Here is a 20,968-nt window from a genome sequence, read left to right as displayed (position 1 = left end):
TAGAAATTGGAAGATAGAAGGGATATACACAATCGAAGAAAACCTCGCTAAAGGCAAAAAATTGTCGCTGGAAACAAAGTTCACTGCTTGTATACACAAAACCTTGCAACAAGATATTTAAGTATATGTCCAAGTCTCCAATAATCTACGTATTTAAGCAAACGTCACTGTATATAATGCGTCAAACAAGAAATAAACATGTTGCACAGTCACAGATAGTAAACTTTGCACACAGAAAGACACACGATCCAGGCAAGAACGAACTATGATCGCAGAAATCGTGATATGTAGTTGGGCCATGCTGCGGTCGCGACAGCGCCATGTGGGTAGAATAATACAGGAATAATGCGAATCAGTACGAAAATGTGTAATTTAACTGCCTGCACAACGCCAACATTATTCTGTACCCAAAATTAAGGATGGTATTGCTTCGTTTCAAAAAAGAAATAAAGCAGATAGTTAGCTAAAAGGAAAGAAAGGACAAACGAAAGCCACAGATGATGCTGCAAGTTGAACTACCCAATATCCAAGTGTGCTCTTGGCAAACGCCACATGGGCCGGGCTTTCAGTGAGCAAGGTCGGTCCAATTGGTTATTGTATTCATCGTAATTTTCATATTCGCATGATAATTTTGACGATGCTAACTGCTAGAATAAACGGCTAAAATTTCTTCAGTTTTAAAGCTAACGAACAGTCAACGTTTTCATAATTACAAGCTTATTACGAGCATATTACGAGCTTTTTACTTGCATTGATTTTTGCTGCTTCGCTATCTAAAGGACAAACTTTTCTCGCAGGTATGTTGAGCGAAGCGTCAATGACATTGGACACGTTGATGCGACGTCTCTGTGGGTGTATAGAAGCGCCAGCCTAACCATGCGTTCCAGAGACATTGTAGAGCGCAAGTAATTTTTTCAGTAAACTCTTGTTAACAAATATCTCTCTGCTTGGCAGTAGTCACTGGAAGGTGACTACAATCTGCACAGTTTGTACACATTTACATAGAACCTGCAGTCGCAATGAGAGAGGGCATCTATTCCGGTGCTAAAACCTAAAACCTCCCTCGATGTCGTTGGCATCCTTGTTTAGGTACCTCGCACAAACAGTGAGCTGTTCGATTCCAGCAATATCCATTGTTTTGTCAGCAAGTATGGAGAAGCAGCCTGCTTTTGCATCTAGGCTTTCTTTGATAATTTCACCATAAAGGTCTATAATTTGGTTCTGTACATCTGGGCTTAATACGAGGCATTACTGGGGCAACTTTCCAAATGGTTCTTCAGATATGTATCTCCATAATCAGCTCGCATGCGAAGAAGCGCTCTGAAATTACCTGTATTTTTAGCGGGAGCTATGCGTAATCCATAGGGCCACTGTCCCTGTGGCCACGGAGAGCCAGACCTTGTCGCCCGCAAAAAGAATTTCCTCAATAATAGGCCATTTACTTTCTTCTGTTTTCTCATATTTTACTTTGCCTGCCCTGGTCCAGCTGTTCAATCACATTGGGCACGCTTCCTGAAAATGTTTGGAGAAAAATATCAGCTGCTAGCTCACAGTCACGGTGATATTAAGTATTTTCGTGTGTGTGAAAGATTGCGAGCGCGTGCTTTCATTTCTGGAACAGCTTGGACACGAGGGCTCCAGTGCACGCATGTTGGCGCAAGTTTATAAGAGCATTAACACCATAAGTTCCAGTACTGAAAATCTTTTAAAGCTTGCCTTTGGAAATGTCCGTGCACCTTTCGCGTCAAATGTTTATGAGAACTTTATACCCACAAAGTTTCGTAATTGAAATCCATGCGCTCCGTATACTTCAACAATGGACTTGGGTCAACTCAGCCTAATCAGCACCAGATCTGGCACCAAGGTTCAATCGTTATGGCTCAAAGCTTGCTGCTCGACGTTCGGCAGGTAACCACATGCTGGGCATGTGGTCTGGCAACACGGTGCATGAATGCACACACCATACAAACGTAAGTAGCTGCATTTCCAGCAAGTGTCCTTTGGGTTAGACAGTCCCCAGGTAGTGTTTGTAACAGCTCTTCAGCAAAAAATTCAGGAGTTCTGAGGAACTCACGAGGCTCTGACAAAGCATTCTGAAAGACTAAAGCAAGATATTACATTTGATAGATCAAAAACAAAACATGGTCATCAACAATGAGCTGTCCTTTGTTAATGTGCACAAATAAAATGGGAACATGCAAAAATATCGCCAAGTCAACCACTGCAAATAACTTCCTTGACAACCATCACCACAACAAAGGAACAAAACCAGATTGTACTGGCTTGACTTTAAATGGCACCAATATTGTAGCCAGATATCTGAATAAAAGTGGCTATGATTAGGCGAAAAATGATAGTCGAGAATTTTAAGCACTTATGAAGTTGAAGGGCTTTTGAAGCCCTGAAAGTCTTTATTGTAATAGTCAAGGATATTCAAGGGGTTTAGGAACTGCCCATCCTGCAGCATCCTGACAAGGATTGTGCATTGTGGCATTCCCTTTCATGTGTCATTCTGTTATTGTTTCTCTTTCCTATGTAGCACACATCCCCTCTAGAATGCCTTGACACTTGAGGGTATGTCCAATAAACAAGTATGAACTGCAGTGGGAATTTCGACGTGCAAACTGTACACCTTAGCCACAAGAATTCATTTTCAAACATGCTTTGACCCTTTCGAATCCGCATTACATAGTTGTCCCAATGTTTGCCAGGCCATACTTATGACGAGCAACCCATGCCTCAAATGAAGATAAAAGCACTGATAATGCATGCTATGGCACTTACTTGAGCATGTCATGAAGTGAACGACATCATGTTTCAATCCTATATACACATAAGCTGCGAACATATCCTTCAATTACCCTTGTTGGTTCGAATTTTTTTTACGAAGGCTAAAATTTTATGTTGTGTGCATCCGAATGGTGAAAGTCTTAAAAAAATAAAGAAAAATATTCCCGCTGGAGTTTCTGGCAATGAATCGGAGGTTTTCCTCATGAAAGACCAAAAACTCTGTGTGTTTAAGCGACATGTGGTTCATCAGACTTCTTAATTCGCAATCATAATGCGTGATATATGGCCACAGTTTATTTGAGCTCATTTTGTGCAACCAAAGGCAGGTTACATGCATTGCACAGCAGGCTCCAGATATACAGCAGATAGGCCCTAACCTCAGCAGATGCGACCCGTGGATATTTGTGAAATACTGGGGAGAACCATACTTCCATGCGGCCAAAATCAACAAATTATGCAGTTAGCATTGCTGACACATTTCTCAAATAACTTTGTTTTGCTAGGCGTCTGATATTTTTGCAGCAATTTGTAAGCTTCGTAAACCTTATAGGGACTATGTAAACCCTGTAAGCTTTGTAAATCTTGCTGCAATTTCTACAGGAATAGTTGACCAGAAAGGGTTAAGAACCATCTGTGACACTGTTACAGTGGGACACAATGGAGCAGGTCTAACGATTAAAAAGGGGTGTTCTGAGTGTGCCCAAAATGAGGACTTTCATGCAGTCCCATTATTTACCTTCAATCAAGAACACAATAATCTTGATCAGCCTAATTAATATAGAGCTTTAGATAGGGGACGCAATCGGCTTGGGTATGCAAGAAATAGAGGCTGTGGCACAGCACATGTGCAGATCTCGACGTGTGGTTTGGTTCTTGGGGTGACCAGCTCGGAAAAACATCGCTGCACCAAATTTACTCTGGCCACGAACGAGAATTTCCGGGAAAGGAACTGGGGCGAGGCTAGCCAAGACACGCTTTCAGAAAAACAACAATAGGTGTTGAACGGTGAATACGGCACTGCTGTCACCCATTCTTCAATCTCGCGGCATCAGTTCCAAATGCATGCTGACATCATCCTCCTCCGGAAAAGGAGGGTAACTGCCGATCACAATGAAGCCGGTAACAATGCATTTCTATGGCGAACATGCCATACCCGATGCCAAACTTTCTACAAAAGCGATGAAAGGGGCTAGTTGGCGCACACTCATGATTACGTTGCGTGGAGTTTTTATACTGGCAAAAAAATAACAATCACATCCAATATAACAAAATATAACATCCCTCCGCATCCTTGTCCCTTCTTTGTCATTTTTTGTCATGGGAAAACTCAGTGCAACGTAATCATAAACTTCTAGCCTTTTGGTTGCTTGGCTCCAACCTACACCCATATACACTGTTGTTTCATGTTGACAGAGACCTTTGGCATCTAGATTAAGTATATTTCATTAACAGGTATTTCTTTTATTCGTATTTTATGGTTAGTTTTATATCTTTAAAAAGCAAACGCAACCGTGACTGCATGTTGATGGTTTCGAGTGCATGGGACTTGTGTTGGGGTTGCAACCTATAGCGCTATTCTGCTTGCTATGTAACACAGACGTACCCAAGCACTAGGCGACCTCAATGCTTGGATAACCTTATCTAAAGCTCTCCAATGTCCACTGCAGGACAGAGGCCTCTCCATCGATCTACAGTTACGCCTTTCTCGCACAGCCGACACATCTTATGCATGCAAATTACCTCATTTCATTACACCACCTAGTTCTACGTCGTCCTTGACTGTGCGTCCCTTCCAATGGCACTTATTTCGAAACTCTAATATACCACCGGTTATCTGCCCTTCACATCACATGGCCCGCAACTCCCATTTCTTACTCTTAATCTCAACTATAATAATGGCTATACCCACTTGCTCTCTGATCCATTCCTGGCTCCCCTTAACGTACCCTATCACAATCCACCTTGTCACCTGTTGCGCAGCCCTTACCCTTTTCTCAAGCTTCTTTGCTTTCTTCTTCCAAGTTTCAGCACCATAGGCTGGTACAGCTAGAATACACCGAGTGTGCTTTCATTTCACTGGTAGCCATAAGCTGCTATTCATTGTGTGCTCGAACCAGCTTTCTTTTATTGTTATGCAGATTTCCGTCATGGTCCAGATCTCCTCAGACTACCCGGCAAAGTTGAGCAAATTCCTGCGGAGCTTCCATCAACGTGATGTCCTGCTCGAAGGGATAGAAATAATGTGCATGGTCTAATGCACATGCCAGAGATGAGCACTGTATACAACAAGGTCCAAAATTGCAAGGTGTACTAAGTGGTGACGTGCAATCAAGTATGACAACGACTAGTAAATAAGGAACAAACAAAACCAAGAGTGACTGCAAGTGCCAATGTTAATTTTACCTGAAAAGAGAAGAAGGTAGATGTGTCATAGCGTTACTACACGGATAAAATTTTTGCACTGTGCTAAAACACAGTGCATATGTAAAACACAATGCCGAGAAACACAATACACCCAGGACCCACTACTATAAGATAAGCAGCTTCTTTAACTGCTATCACAGTCCGACATTTCTCTGGATATACTTGGGCAAACAGTTGGTCGTGTTATCTAAACGTGTGCCAGCCTAGGAGTGGCGGGCTGTTATGCAAGATAAGCTCAGGGTTCTGACTCTGTTCAACGAGTGAATCCCTTTGACAATGGTATGATGGCAATTTGTACATACGCAATCTTTCAACGAAGTGATGCACCTACATATTTATCCTCAAGTCATGCGAGAATCTTGGGTTTCCAAACACACGTAATTGAGGTAACCTTAATAAAACGAATTCATAGAAAATTTAGTTTCCAGTGTTTTTCACTTAAGATAATTTCTACTAAATGTCGTTTCACAAATTTTTGAAGTAGTGCTGACATTTTTTTTTTTTTTGCTTTGGTGGATAGATGTTGACAAAACAACTATGGTATGAAGCCTTCATTTTTTGAGCGCACAATATGATCTCTTAATGCAATTTATTGTTACATCCTCTTTAAGTACTGCTCATACAACATCCCAAAGAGTAACGCATTTTAAAATGTAAACTGGGTTACATGATGAAAATCACAGCAGGTGGTCACGTGTTACCACACACCACTGACACGCACACCACTTAGCATTTGCCAATCAGTGCCACTGAGCATTACCTGAGCAACTGTCATCTGGCACTACTAAGAGCTCCAGTGTGCTAAGTACACTGGGGCTCTTAGTACTTCTTTCTCATGTCCTAAGCACATGAGAAAGTGCAATGACGCTTGCTGTCAAGAGAATTTGGCCAAACTTGCTTCACTGAGCTCCCTTGACATTACATCAACAATGTGATCATTTGCATTGGCCACATGCTGTTTATTGCTTCCATGCTACTCCATGAATCTGTATCCGCAGTTTTAAGAGTAAATGAAAACAGAAGCCTGGCATTCTTGCAAGAGTTGTTATTCTGTGTTTCAATCAACGGATAGAACCACTGTATGTTTTCAATGCTGCGTTTAAGCCGCCACCACTATCCCATTCTAGTTTATCACAATGATTTAGAAAATTGTCCGGGTAGTAAGACAGCAACACCTCCCCATAATGGTGTTGCTGTCTAAGTAGTTTCCATGAACATTAATGACACATTTTTCTATTTTAAGATGGCAGTATTAATGACCACTTTAGTATTAATAATTGCACTGCTATCAACTCCAAATGATGCATTCTTATGCTGTGTAGACACGTTTTTCATAGCAAAATGGCAGCACTGATGACCACTTCCCAAATACCAATACAGTGGAATCTCGATACGATCTTCACGGGCACTGGAAAATAAAGCGTATCATCCGAAAATCGTATCATCCAACTATTACCAACCAAATTGTATTATCGGGAAAATTAAGAAAATGTATCATACCGAAAAATTTATTACGCAGAATCGTACCAACGAGGTCCCACTGTACTAACTGCACTGATATTAATTTCAAATAACACATTGTTTTGCTGTGTGGCACCAAGCCACCATGATGGCACTCAATAAGAAAGTTGGACTGAAAAATCAAAATCAATCTAAAGGGCTTGGTGTACCAAATGGGCTAGACGAATGCTTTAGTGGGGTTTGGAACTCTGTAGGTCCCATAGAGAGAAGTGAGAGCTCGGGAGGAACTTGTGTTGTATTTTCCATGTTGAATATGAAGAAGCACAGAGTGAGGAATGACGGCAGGGTTGTTTGGCAGGCAAACAGGCTTCGCTGATACCACTGGTATGGCCAGTGGCATACTAATTCACGAGTGGAGAATGAGAGCGCAGCGAAAGGGATGAAGGGCGATCTTTGATTGCCAGTAACTCCATTTCTACAGAGTGCATTAAAATACCTTTGTTGGGGCTAAATATTTCCAAAATAGTGTCCTTTAATGCCAAATGCATTTCACAACATTGACCAAATGTGTTGCAGGGCTCCTTTAAAAAAATTTCAGGGGAATGGCCTGATACTTGGTTCACCCTGCATACCAACCTGATGATGCTTCTAATGTGTTTTCTTCAGCCCTCATGGACAAGAAAAATAATGAATCAAGCATTGTTTGACAATGTAGCCAAGGTGAATGAACTATCCAGAGGTAGAGACAACAGTGAATTAACTATTTATTGTCGCAGCTGCAAACATAGTTGCTGCTCACGCTTTCCGGAGAGGACTTGAACAATGCAAGACGTGTTTGCAGAAATGAGACAAACTACAACACCTTACTAGAGGAAACATGAATGCATCATTTGCATTGGAGACATGCTGTTCATGCAAAATTATCTCCTTGCTTCCATGTTACTCCATGAACTGGAGAAAAGCATAACACAAGCACAGGTTGCAACAGTGTATCGAAAATACAAACATGGTAGATGGCAGTCTCAGATACTGTGGTTTGTTTTTTTAAAGACTGTTATTAGTGTAATGATTCCATTTGTTTCGGTATCTTGGCCATTTTTTTACTATATCTAAATTTTTAAGCACTTGAGAAATATGAACTTTCCTTTTTGTACCTCGAGACAGTCGTATCGCCGAGTCTGCGTTACGAACGGGAAATTCGCTGTAATGAATGAACGAAGAGGGCGCACCTTCTTCTGCTCGGCCATGACGTAGCAGTCCTCGTGACTGGGCAGGGCGCGCATGAGGCCGAAGTCGCCGATCTTGACCGCGTTGGCGGCCGCCAGGAGCACGTTGCGCGCAGCCAGGTCGCGGTGGATGAAGTGGCGCGACTCGAGGAACGCCATGCCGTTGGCCACCTGCACGGCGTACTCGACGAGCCGGGACACCGGCAGCCGGCGGCACTGCTTGCGCAGGTAGTCGCGCAGCGAGCCCAGTGGAGCCAGCTCGGTGACCATCATGAGCGGCGCGCTGAGCACCACGCCGAACAGCTGGATGAGATTCGGGTGGCGGAGCTGCTGCATCGCGTTCACCTCCTTCATGAAGTCCTCGAAGGCGCCCGGCTGGGACAGGGCGTCCTCCTTGAGTATCTTCACGGCCACCGGGATGGTGCGGCCGTCCGGGGCGTCCCACTCGCCGCGCACCACGACGCCGAACGAGCCGTCGCCCAGCTTGCTCGCCAGCGTCACGTCCTTCTCGTTGATCAGGCACGTCAGCGTGCTCAGGTCGCCCGTCGGCGAGGCCCCGATCACGACCGACGGCTGCTGTTGCTGCGGCGAGGACGAGCCCCGGGCCTTGACGCTGACGGGAAGCAGGCGGCTGAGCAGGTTCCGCTTCCACTGGGACGCGCGGTGCTTCTTGACCGTGTCGAGCAGACGACGCGCCGCGGGCTTGCCCATGCCGATCTTCTCGAGGTCCTCGGTCTGGACGAAGTCGAAGTGGCGCGGCCGCGTCACCTGCAGCTCGTCCCGGATCTTCATGAAGAACTGTTCTAGCTGCACCTCGCGCAGGATCTCGTAGAGCCATTCGACGCCCGCGTCCTCGCCCGCCGCGGCGGCAGCGACGCCCGGGTCCGACGAGCCCGCAGACCGCCGCAGCGTGTTGCCGCCGCTGCCGCCTAGACCGCTGGCACTCATGCTGGTTCCTGCTGCCCGTTTCCGGGGTGTCGACTTTCCAATCGGGTCCGTGACTTACATGGCGAACCCAGAACGGGACCATCGGCCATCAAAGTATCCGCGGTGGCAAGTCCGACCGAACACGATCGACGCCCGCCGTCAACTCGCGAGCGCTCTAGGCCTCGCTCCGGCGGTCGTCTCCTGCGACATTCAATTGTGACTGGCGGCGTCGGCGGCGTTCCTCGGCAACCTTTTTTCGCTAACGCAGCAGGTAAGAAAACGAGGTCCGTACGTGCCCTACCGTTCAGAATCAAGCGGAACACCACTGTCCGTCCGCGTCACGATGCATCCGCGTTTACGTTCGCTCGTTCACTCTTGTTTTGACGGGAGCCAAACACATGCGTCACATGACCTCACAGCAGCGACAATGCTGACGCAATATCCGCACTGTCGGAAAATAACATAGAAAAGAAGCTTCCTTGCTATTCAAACAGCTACATATTGCCTTTGGAGAGCTTCAATATTTAGCGTTTATGTTCCCTAGAACCGTATTACGTTGCATACACAACTGTACAACAGCACATCGTTTCCATCAGTAAAACAAGAAGTGACGTTTTACCGTGCAAATTGCTCTAGGCGAAGCAGTCACGTCTAACGTCGAAATAGCGGCAAGTAGTTCCGAAATGGTCTGCTACAACGCGATGAATGAAAACCTAGTTCACGGAAAACTTATTGCGTCGTAACTGCCTGAAACGCCTATTCAGTATACAGGTCAAAGCAGAAAGTGTTCAATCAAGACAATTTTTGATCTCTACTAACCACAAAAGTCTACAACAAAGCTCGACACGGCCGCTTTTTCTCGCGAAGGAAGACTGGCGGGGATGGTAGTCTCGAACTCAGGGAACCTGCCGAAACCGCGTGCGCTCTCTCTTAGGTTAGTGCACCCATCTACAAGTCTAAGCAAATACTTCCACGCTTCTCCGCTTGATTAAAACGCGCGCTGCGGTCGAATCCCCTAGGAGGCTACGAATCCGCTAGGAGACGTGTATTCCGGATGCAAGCTTATCGCTCGAGCATAAATGAGGCTATGCTCGGAGAAATGTCCGGACCGTACCACGACAACAACGTGACAGCAACGTCGCTGTAAATGTCATTTCGTAAAGAAAACAGTACACTTTGTTTTCTTTTTCTTTTCCCCACCAAATTCACTGCTACACTCAAAGAAAATAGTTTGCATCCCTTTTAGTCAAAATTATTCCGGCGTTACCCACTACAGCACGTGCCTCACAATCATATCGTTGTTTCGACACGTTAAACCCCGGAATTTAATTTTTAATTTTGTGGGAAGCTTACGTTACCCCTGTACAATAATTAATCGTTAGACAGGTTGTGAATAACAAGAGCCGGGCACTTAGTTCCCCTAGCTTCTTGTTCATACGAGTTGTCAGCGTGGCGCATACATCATCCTTGACAGGTAAGTAGCGAGCGCAGAGTTTTCAGGAAGGGAAACGCACGCAAGACATATATGCCAATTATTGTTTGAAGACAAGACACACCTCAACGAGTGCAATGTTTTTTTTTTTTTTTTTTTTTTTTAAATTGCGATAGCAATTCTATGGACAGTCCGGGCGCATTTCTGCCGTCGTCGTCGCCGTGAGGTTCCGTGTAATGTCCATGGGCGATAAAATCGTCGCCGTATGCTGTATGTACGAGTGGAAGAGTGCGAGGGTGAGCCGGCGATAGCGGCTCAATCTCGCGCACGCAAGGGCGGGAAGGAAGCGCGCTGTCTTCCAGTCGCGTGCAACGCTCCGGAGGGGGGGGGGGGGGGGGGTTACTCCGAGCGACCCGCGCGCGCCCGTGGGCCGCAGGGCTCCGGGGGGGGGGGGGGGGGAGAGTAGGGACGGGGAAGCCGCATTCTGCGCTGCCCCCCCCCCCCCCCCCGAGCGGCTGTATCTTGAAGGACAACTGCGCAGCGGGGGCACAGCACAGTCCTCCCTGCGCTGTGTTTTCGGGGCTTAGTTCGCGTTCATGCGAGCGGCGGGACGAAGGTCAATTCGCTCGCTGCTGCTACCGCGCTTACGACAGCGTTTGGACAGCGAGTTTCCGCGGTCGAGTGCGAAGCGTTCATGCTTGCTCGTGCGCGCGTGACACCATGTTTGTTAACTTAGTATGCCTATGTTTACAAGTTTATATGGCCGATAAAACTACTATCCTTACTTCGTATAGCTGTCCACTTATTTGCTACCGCAATCGATTCTTCGCCCGAAAAATCGATGCTTCGCCTTTCGGGCGAAACTGCGACTTTTTTAAATCACTCTAGACCATGACTGCACGGCGCAGCCGATGACTCGCAGCGGCTCGCGTGTGCCTATAATTTCTATCACAATAAGAGAACCTGTGTTGTCTACGCTGTACACGCAGTCTGCGTTTAACATACATATCAATACAAAAGTAGACTGAGCCAAAATTCACACATATTACGATACACGGATGCCTGAACTGCTGTCCGAAAAATATACATTATAATGAAGCTGAATAAAGCCACAAAAATTCATTGTTTTGCATGACAATGTGGCCGCACACGAGCATTACCCTCATGCGCGGGTCCAGAGAGGATGTACAAGTGTCCTACACCCCCCCCCTCCCCCTTGAAATATGTGTGCGAGCGCCAGGGTACGGCACGTGACAAGCTCATGAAGTACTTCTTCCCAGCTGTTACTGTTCTTTAGCTCTGGAGAGACAAGAAATGTTTAATGATTGTTGAAGAGAATCCTCCAGCACGTAAAAATGAAAAAGCTCATCATGATCATCATCATGATTCACCATCTCAAAGTCAGGCACCCACCTCCTTGAAAAGAACCTAGATCCACGCCTGGTTATCCTTGCTTGTCACTTGGCTGTTTATACGGACCTAAATGTGCTACTAGCATCAGTGATTACGCAGTTCTGAAATGCGTGAGACCGGCACATTTAAATTTACATTCCTTGCAATTTTATTTCCTTGAATTCCAGCACTGTGTACGTTGCAATTCTTCTGCGAGACTCAAAATGAGGTGAAATGGATAGCGCGGTGTATGCAAAAGTAATCACCTACGGCATCTGTACATGCGTACACGCTGTACATATATTGATGTCCTTGCCAAATGTAGTAAGGTCGTTGATATAACATTGTAACGCAACAATTTCTTTTTCAGGCGATTCAAGCGAAGTGTCGGCGGTGGTGGTGGTGTCACGCTAAAACCCTATCGAAAACCTGTCGAAAACTCGCGTCTCGTTCACTTGGTATATACCAAAATTGGCATGGCAGGCAACGAATGCATGACTAACATGACTGATATGTCATGACATCAGTAACATCACATGCTCGTCAGTTACGTCACGATTAACGATGATACAGTCAAGTGTGGCGCATACCCGCATTGGTTATGCGGGTATAAGCCAGGGACAAGACGGAAGGAAGGAAAGAAATAAAACCCGGATGCTCCTAGAGTAGATCAGGTACGGGGAAAGCTGCGCCGGATCACGTGTCGCGCGCGACAAATCAAGGTCGTTGGGTGTGTCGTGGGGAGGGAAAGGGCAAAAAAGGTGTTGGCGCGCAGTCCTCCGGACTTCCTTCGCCTCAGATAAGTTTCGGCGTCCGGATGTGAAGGCCACGCGTGGTGCGTTCCGCCGAGGAGCAGGCTGCGTTTGAGCTACAGAGCCGCGAACGCGCTCGCGAAAGGGCTCGTCGTCGACGTGCCGATACTAGCGTGAGGGGCTTTCCAATTAGCATCGCGACACTCGCGCCATCTCTCGCAACGCGCCGCAACCACCACGATCCCCGCCTGTACTTAGCCACGCGGTGAAGCCGGATTACAGGAGACGCGCGAGAGTCGCGCATCCCCACAGGACCGACAGGGAATACCTGGCGGCCGCTTCGTGGACCTGCTGGACGGCCGATTGCTGGTCGGCGAGAAGCGAGCTTCTGAGGGACTTCTCCCACTTGTCCGAGGTAGAGTCGGGATGAGCGTTTCTACAATCCCAGAGCACGTGTGTGAGTGTCGCCGTTTATCCGCACGAGGGGCACATGTCGCTGGGGTACGCGTCAGGATAGAGAACGTGGAGTTTGGCGGGGTTTGGGTACGTGTCTGTTTGTAATAAGCGTAGGGTTAGCGCTTGCGGTCTGTTAAGTTTGGGGTGTTGGGGCGGAAAGATGCGGCGTCCAAGGTAGAAGTGTTTGGTGATTTCATTATACGTAATGGGTGCAGCCCGGTTGGTCTCTATCTCGGCGAAACAGTGAAACAGACTGTGAAAACACACTGTGTCAATACAGGGCCAGTAAATGCCTCGGGTAAGAGAATACAAATACCTCGGTGTATGGATAAACGAAGCCAATAGATATCATCATCATCAGACTGTATTTATGTCCACTGCTGGACGAAGGCAGTGGACATAAATACAGCCTGATGATGATGATGATGATATCTCCCTGTGATCTCCAATTACCTCTGTATTGCGTTAGCCGATTCCAACCTGCGCCTACAAATTTCCTAACTTCATCACCCCACCTAGTTTTCTGCCGTCCTCGACTGCGCTTCCCTTCTCTTGGTATCTATTCTGTAACTCTAATGGTCCACCTGTTATCCATTGTGGTGAAACGACGACGACGACGACATTGACTACATGTGCGGCGCGTCGCGGAAAGAAGAGAGAGAGCACGAGGTGGCGCGGCAGAGAGAAAAAAAAAAGAAGAAGAGGTAGAAGGCACGAGCGCAGCAGAGGCGTTGGAGACGGCGTTCGAAAAGCCAGGGTTCGAGAGGGTTGCTCGGGTGAACCGCTGGGCAACCTCCTGACCAGTTGCGTTCCTGCGGATGTCGGTGACCTGTGCGGCGACTACCTGCCCGCGAGACTATTCCCGGCTAGTACTGTTCCTGGTCGTCTGATCTCATGCCAATCCTCAACGTGCGAGCCGCCGCCACCGCTAACCCAGCATCGCGACAAGTCGACCCACTACGTCTTGCTCAGCAACCAAGTCGTCCCACCACGGTCTCCTTCTACTGAAGACGACGAGGCCGTGAGCAAGAACCTTGTAGCGTAGGGACTTCGCATGCATGGGTTATATGTACTTTAGTCACTGTGTGATGTGTGCGTCGTGCTGTTCGTATAGTGTTTTACAGAGTGCTTAGTTCTAATATATGTTATCTTCAAACCTAAACGTCTACGGCTCCATCCTTCACCGCACCGCACGTCAACAAACGTGACGGTCCGCAATCATCTCACTACATTTTTGGCGTCAGCGCGACAGGACAAAACTCTCTAACACCTTTTGAGAGTCTCACTTTGTTTATGTGCGGTGGTTGAAGATGGATGCCGAAAAGCTGATAGGTCTTGGTAAAGAGTTAGGACTGTCAGGAAAGGCACTCCAGCAGTGGATAGAGAAGGAGCGCGAGAGAGAAAGCGAGAGATATACGCTACAGCGTGAAGCTGCTAAGGAGGATCACGACAGAGAGTTAGAGCGGCAAGCCGGAGAACGCCAGTTACTTGAGCTAAGGCTACGCGTGCAAGAGTCGCAACAACCTAGTCAAGCAGGCACAGCTGAACCAAACGAACGCAGCGCGAGCAGTCAAGGTTTTCGGAGTCCGCACAAGCTAATTCCAGCTTTTAATGAATCCCGGGATGAACTCGACGCTTATATTCAAAGGTTCGAGCGAGTAGCCACTGACCAAGGATGGCCTCGTGACAGGTGGGGTCTATCCCTGAGTTTGTGCCTAACAGGGGAGGCTCTCACTGTTGTCGGACGCATGTCAGCGGAAGATGCGACTGACTTTGCAAAGCTGAAGTCAACATTACTTCAGAGGTTCCGGTATACCGAAGAGGGTTACCGAATCAAGTTCCGAGAGGCCACACCCGAAAATGGCGAAACATGACGCCAATTTGCAGGCAGACTGCTTGGTTATTTTGACCATTGGCAAGAACTGGCCAAAACCGAAAGGACATATGACGCCTTGAGAGACAGGGTCGTCTCGGAACAATTTTTGCGTCGATGCGACCAGAAGCTCGCGGTATTTTTGAAGGAGCGAGGCTGTAAAGATTTGAGCAATTTGGCCGCAACAGCGGATCATTATCTCGAAGCCCAAGGCCTGACACACCTGGCGAGAGGCAGAGAAGAGAACGCGTATGTGAAGAGCGGGACGGTGCCAAAAGAGCCAACGAGCGCTCAAGGAAAGCCCCATTGCTTCATATGCAATAAACGAGGCCACAAGCCGTCTGATTGCTGGTCTGGAGCCACAGGGAGTAGGTCCGGGAACAATGTGAAAGGGAAGAAGCCACAGAGCTTTCCCAAGAACACGAAGGACCGCAACAAGGCTTTGTGTTCCAGTTATGAACGTGGCCAAACAACGCAAGAAAGCACCCTGCGCGAACAGTGCCAAATCGCAACAGACATTGAAGACACCCGATGTGACAAGATTGGGTCGGGTGCGGAAAGCCCCGTCGGTCCGATACGTCGAACAGCACGAATGCCGACAGCGCAAGGTTATCTGGAAGGTCAGCCTGTGACCGTTCTCAGAGATTCAGGCTGCGACACTGTCATCGTAAAACGCGCACTTGTTCCAGCCGAGAAACTTACTGGGAAAACGCGGACTGTTTATTTATTAGACAGTTCTGCTCAACACCTTCCAGAAGCGGAAGTTGATATCGACTGTCCGTTCTACAAGGGCACGGTACTTGTCATATGCATGGAACGACCACTGTATGACGTTGTGTTGGGCAATATCAACGGCATCTGCCCCTCTCTCGAGTTGCCTGGAATCGAAGCCGCGCTAAAGCCTGAAAAACGTACTGATGGCTGTCTACATTGCAAGGACAACACCGAACCTGTTTGCGATGATGATGTGGCTGCTGTATCACGATCCGGTGGCAAAGAATCACCAAAGCTGCCAGTAGTCATGCCAAGCCCGTTGGACGTTGGTCCCGAAAGATTCGCAAAAATGCAAAAAGACGACCAAAGCCTCAGAGGTTGCTTCGCGGACGTTGGCAAGACTAAAACGACACGATCAACCACTGCCATATTCGTCATCATCAATGACCTTCTCTACCGGCGGTACAAGTCTGCGACACAGAGAGAAGTGGAACAGCTGGTTGTTCCGAAGGACCTTCGAGCATCCGTCCTGAAGATCGCACACGAAGGCATACTGTCCGGTCACCAAGGGACAAAGAGGACGGCGGATAGGGTTTTGGAAGAATTCTACTGGCCTGGTGTGCAAGCAGAAGTCACGCGGTTTGTGAAATCCTGTGACATTTGTCAGAGGACCGTCCCAAAACATCTTGTAGGACGTGTGCCTCTGAGAAACGCGCCGATAATCAATACGCCTTTCCAGCGTGTCGCTATCGATATCACTGGACCCCTGTCACCCATATCGGCCAGTGGTAATCGATATGTCCTAACTATGGTAGACTTTGCAACCCGTTATCCAGACGCGGTTGCGTTGCCAAGCATCACCGCTGAAAGAATTGCCGAGGCATTGCTTGAGATGTTTTCCAGGGTCGGCATTCCACGAGAAATAGTAACCGACCGAGGTACACAGTTCACCTCGCAGCTCATGAAAGAGTTAAGCCGTCTGCTGTCTTTTAAACAGCTACCAACCACGCCTTACCATACAATGGCGAATGGTCTAGTGGAGCGCTTTAACGGAACGTTAAAGCAAATGATCCGAAAGATGTGCCAAGAAAGCCTGAAAGATTGGGACCGATACTTAGCCCCACTGTTATTTGCCTACAGGGAAGTCCCGCAGGCAAGCTTGGGTTTCTCGCCCTTTGATCTGCTCTATGGACGCTACGTACGAGGACCAATGGCAATCCTCAAGGAGCTGTGGTCGGGAAGCCAACTGCATGACGAGACAAAAACAACGTACGGCTACGTTGTGGAGCTGCAAGAACGATTACACCGAACGTGCGAACTTGCCCATGAGGCACTTCGAAGGTCAAAGGTGACCCAGAAGGAATATTATGACCGGAAGGCGAAGGTTCGACACCTTGCCGTGGGAGACTGTCACGGAGCGGCATATTTTCGAATGGTTTGGACGCTGATTAACGACACGCCGAAGTACGAGCGTCAAACACGTGGGCTCCTGACTGTGCAGCGTACAATGCATTCGACATCGACACGCCGAATTACGAGCGGCAAACACGTGGGCTCCTGACTGTGCAGCGTACAATGCATTCGACATCGACACGCCGAATTACGGGCGTCAAAAGCGTCGTGGCCGCTCGAGCTGCCATCTCGATTCCAGACGCGTCACGCCGATTACGGACCCCGAAGTGTGCGCGTACGGCCACGTGGTAGTGCCGGGATCAACCTTGGCCCTTGACAGTGGGAGAGAGGCTGATCTGCGGTGCTTCGTCCATAGTGGGAGTGCAGCCAAGATTGTTGGGAGCTAAGAGAGCTGAATTCGGAGAATGCTACGTTGCGGCAGTTTCCCTACCTAGGGAACTAGGGAAAGGAGAGGCTATTTAAGCGCATGTTTTGGGCCCTGCTGATTAGTCTAGAAGCTGTACCTATGCGCTGCTGAGAAGCCGTTGGGGGGCTAGTGCCGTCCAGTATCGCCTGGGCCGCCTAGCCACGTCGGAACTCCGAGGAGCTTGTTGACGTACGAGACGTCAAACCAGCGTCTGCAACGAAGCTCACGGTAGTTCGCCTCAAGTTAGCTCAACCTGCTTGAGAGAAGACGTCCAATCTAGACTCCCGGGAAACCCAGCCCAGCAATTCGCATCCACCTCGACAAGATCGGCCACCAGCATTCTTCGGGAAAGCTTTGTGCGTCGACTTCATGGTTTATGGACTTGCTGCTGCTGCCCGGCCACGCGTATGACATCGTTTGTTTCTTTTTGTTTTCATTGGAACTTTGCTTTAGTCAATAACTGTCAAGTGTATTCTTGTGTATGTGATCCTCGCACTGTTTCATTTTTATATCTACTGTTCATTGCTCGTATTTATTTGTCTTCATCATTGTGTTAGATTAAGTTCAGGTGTGTTAGTCTGTCTTGTGTTTTTTTATTATGTTATTTTATTAACTTGTGTGTATTTATCAGCCTATAAATTTTTGTTTACTCCCGACTCTGACTCTTTTCACTGTGCTCGCTTGCGTACGGAACGACCAACCAGCTTGTCTACCCCGTCGATCGACTTCGCGCCGACGACGAATCGGGGACAGCTGTGACAGAGACAAAGTATTACTTCTGCTCCCATCCGACAACAACAAACTAATACTGACCTGGAAGGGACCATTTACTATTATTGACAAGAGAAACGACATAGACTTTGTCGTAGACTTAGGCACACGAGAAGGTACCTTCCACATAAATCTCCTTAAAAAGTACGAGGAGCGGGAGTCCTTGCCGCCTACAAAACACCAAGCTGCTGCCGCGGTCAACACTCGCGAAGGTGTTGAAAATAGCGACCCTCCATTTCTTGTGCTCAAGCAGAAAGAAACGTACGAGAACGTTAAGATTGCCACAGACTTACCAGTAGAGCAAGGCGACCAAGCAAAGGATACGATGCGTGCATTCCAAGACATATTCTCGGATGTTCCTGGCAAGACGCATCTTGTAGAATGCCAACTAAGACTGACCACGGAAGCGCCAGTGCACGTACGCCAATATCCGGTACCTTTTGCAGTTGAAAAGGCCATCGAAGAGGAAATACAGGAAATGCTGAAGCAAGGCATCATTGAACCTTCGCACTCACCATACCAGTCGCCGGTGGTGGTAGTTAAAAAGAAAGACGGTAGCATGCGTCTCTGCATCGATTTCAGACAACTAAATCGAGTGCTCATTACGGACAATGAACCGATTCCACGGGTTGACATGATGTTCGCCAAGCTAGGAAAGAGTCGCTACTTTTCGAAGTTCGATTTCACGAAGGGGTATTGGCAGGTACCAATGCAACCAGAGAGCAAACAGATGACCGCCTTCCAGTCAGCATCAGACCTGTACCAGTTTCGATTCATGCCATTCGGCATCAAGACCGCGCCAGCTGTATTCACACGGCTGATGAGGAAGGTAGTACACGACATACCCAATATTTATCACTATTTTGACGACGTTCTGATTGTCACAGAAACATGGGAGCAACATATTGATACTCTCCGACGTTTTTTCCAACAAGTGAAGAACGCTGGCCTGACCATCAAACCCTCAAAAAGTGAAGTTGGATTCACTTCTGTGAAGTTTCTAGGACATATTGTAGGCCATGGTGCCTTACGTCCACAGACGGAGACACTCGAGAAAATAGAAGCCGCCACGAGGCCGACCACTAAAAAGGAGGTCCGCTCATTTCTTGGCCTTACCGGTTATTACCGAGACTTTGTGCCAAATTATTCCGAAGGGTCTGCACCCCTCACAGACCTGACTCGCAAGCGGGCACCAAACAAACTCGCATGGGAGACGTGCCATCAGGAAGCCTTCGACAAACTTCGACACTTGCTTTCTGCGCAGCCAATTCTACGGTCCCCAGATTTAGAGCAGCCATTTGTACTTCGGACAGACGCCTCATCAACAAGCCTGGGAGCTGTCCTCCTGCAACGGCATGATGGGGTCTTACACCCGGTTGCATATGCAAGCCGGAAGCTACAACCCAGGGAGGCACGCTACTCCACCATAGAACGGGAAGGCCTCGCCCTTGTATGGGCCATCCAAAAGTTCCACGTGTTCCTCTACGGAAAGCGTTTCGTTTTGCAAACAGACCACGAACCACTTTCCTACATTAATTCCGCTAAGCATGTAAACAACAGAGTGCTCCGCTGGAGTTTGCTAGTCATGGAGTACGACTTCACTGTCGAGTATATCAAAGGCAGTGACAACATTGGCGCCGACTACCTCAGCAGAGTCTCGAGTCCCCAAAATGACACCGACTATTGTTTATGTATGTGTTGAGGTTACTGCTTTTGTGTATCGTGTGCGTGTGCTTTAGAGATGTATGAACAGTGCGAACAGTCTGTGTACTTCCAAGTGTGTGCGATAAGTGCTAGTGAAACCAGTGCTCCTTCTGCAAGCCCACTCCTCAGAGCAAAGTTGGTTAAAGATAAACAACTTTCTTGGGTGAGGGGTAGTGTGGTGAAACGACGACGACATTGACTACATGTGCGGCGCGTCGCGGAAAGAAGAGAGAGAGCACGAGGTGGCGCGGCAGAGAAAAAAAAAGAAGAAGAGGTAGAAGGCACGAGCGCAGCAGAGGCGTTGGAGACGGCGTTCGAAAAGCCAGGGTTCGAGAGGGTTGCTCGGGTGAACCGCTGGGCAACCTACTGACCAGTTGCGTTCCTGCGGATGTCGGTGACCTGTGCGGCGACTACCTGCCCGCGAGACTGTTCCCGGCTAGTACTGTTCCTGGTCGTCTGATCTCATGCCAATCCTCAACGTGCGAGCCGCCGCCACCGCTAACCCAGCATCGCGACAAGTCGACCCACTACGTCTTGCTCAGCAACCAAGTCGTCCCACCACGGTCTCCTTCTACTGAAGACGACGAGGCCGTGAGCAAGAACCTTGTAGCGTAGGGACTTCGCATGCATGGGTTATATGTACTTTAGTCACTCTGTGATGTGTGCGTCGTGCTGTTCGTATAGTGTTTTACAGAGTGCTTAGTTCTAATATGTTATCTTCAAACCTAAACGTCTACGGCTCCATCCTTCACCGCACCGCACGTCAACAAACGTGACGGTCCGCAATCATCTCACTACATCCATCCTACACATTACATGGCCTGCCCAGCTCCATTTTTCCCTCTTAATGTCAACTAGAATATCGGCTATCCCCGTTTGCTCTCTGATCCACACCGCTCTCTTCCTGTCTCTTAACGTTAGGCCTAACATCTTTCGTTCCATTGCTCTTTGTGCGGTCCTTAACTTGATCTCGAGCGTCTTTGTAAACCTCCAAGTTTCTTCCCCATATGTTAGCACCGGTATAATGCAATGATTGTACACTTTTCTTTTCAACGACAGTGGTAAGCTCCCAGTCAGGATTTGGTAATGCCTGCCGTATGCACTCCAACCCAATTTTATTCTTCTGTAAATTTCTTTCTCATGACCAGGGACCCCTGTGAGTAACTTATCTAGATAAACGTACTCCTTTACAGACTCTAGAGGCTGACTGGCGATCCTGAATTCTTG

At 48.0% G+C, this 20,968-nt stretch overlaps 1 protein-coding gene across 1 annotated transcript in view; it reads right to left on the bottom strand.

Moving 5' to 3' along the window:
* LOC119462482 (activated Cdc42 kinase Ack) overlaps window positions 1-9,872 on the bottom strand; it is an 11,613-nt gene extending 1,741 nt beyond the window's left edge. The window contains exon 1 of the mRNA XM_049673001.1: window positions 7,905-9,872. Coding sequence (XP_049528958.1) covers window positions 7,905-8,849 — 945 coding nt within the window. The 5' untranslated portion in view covers window positions 8,850-9,872. The remainder of the gene's footprint in view (window positions 1-7,904) is intronic.
* Window positions 9,873-20,968: the final 11,096 nt, after the last annotated feature.

The sequence above is a fragment of the Dermacentor silvarum genome, chromosome 8 (assembly GCF_013339745.2).
Source record: "Dermacentor silvarum isolate Dsil-2018 chromosome 8, BIME_Dsil_1.4, whole genome shotgun sequence".
Lineage (NCBI taxonomy): Eukaryota > Metazoa > Arthropoda > Arachnida > Ixodida > Ixodidae > Dermacentor > Dermacentor silvarum.
This window is presented reverse-complemented; position numbering and strand designations above follow the sequence as displayed.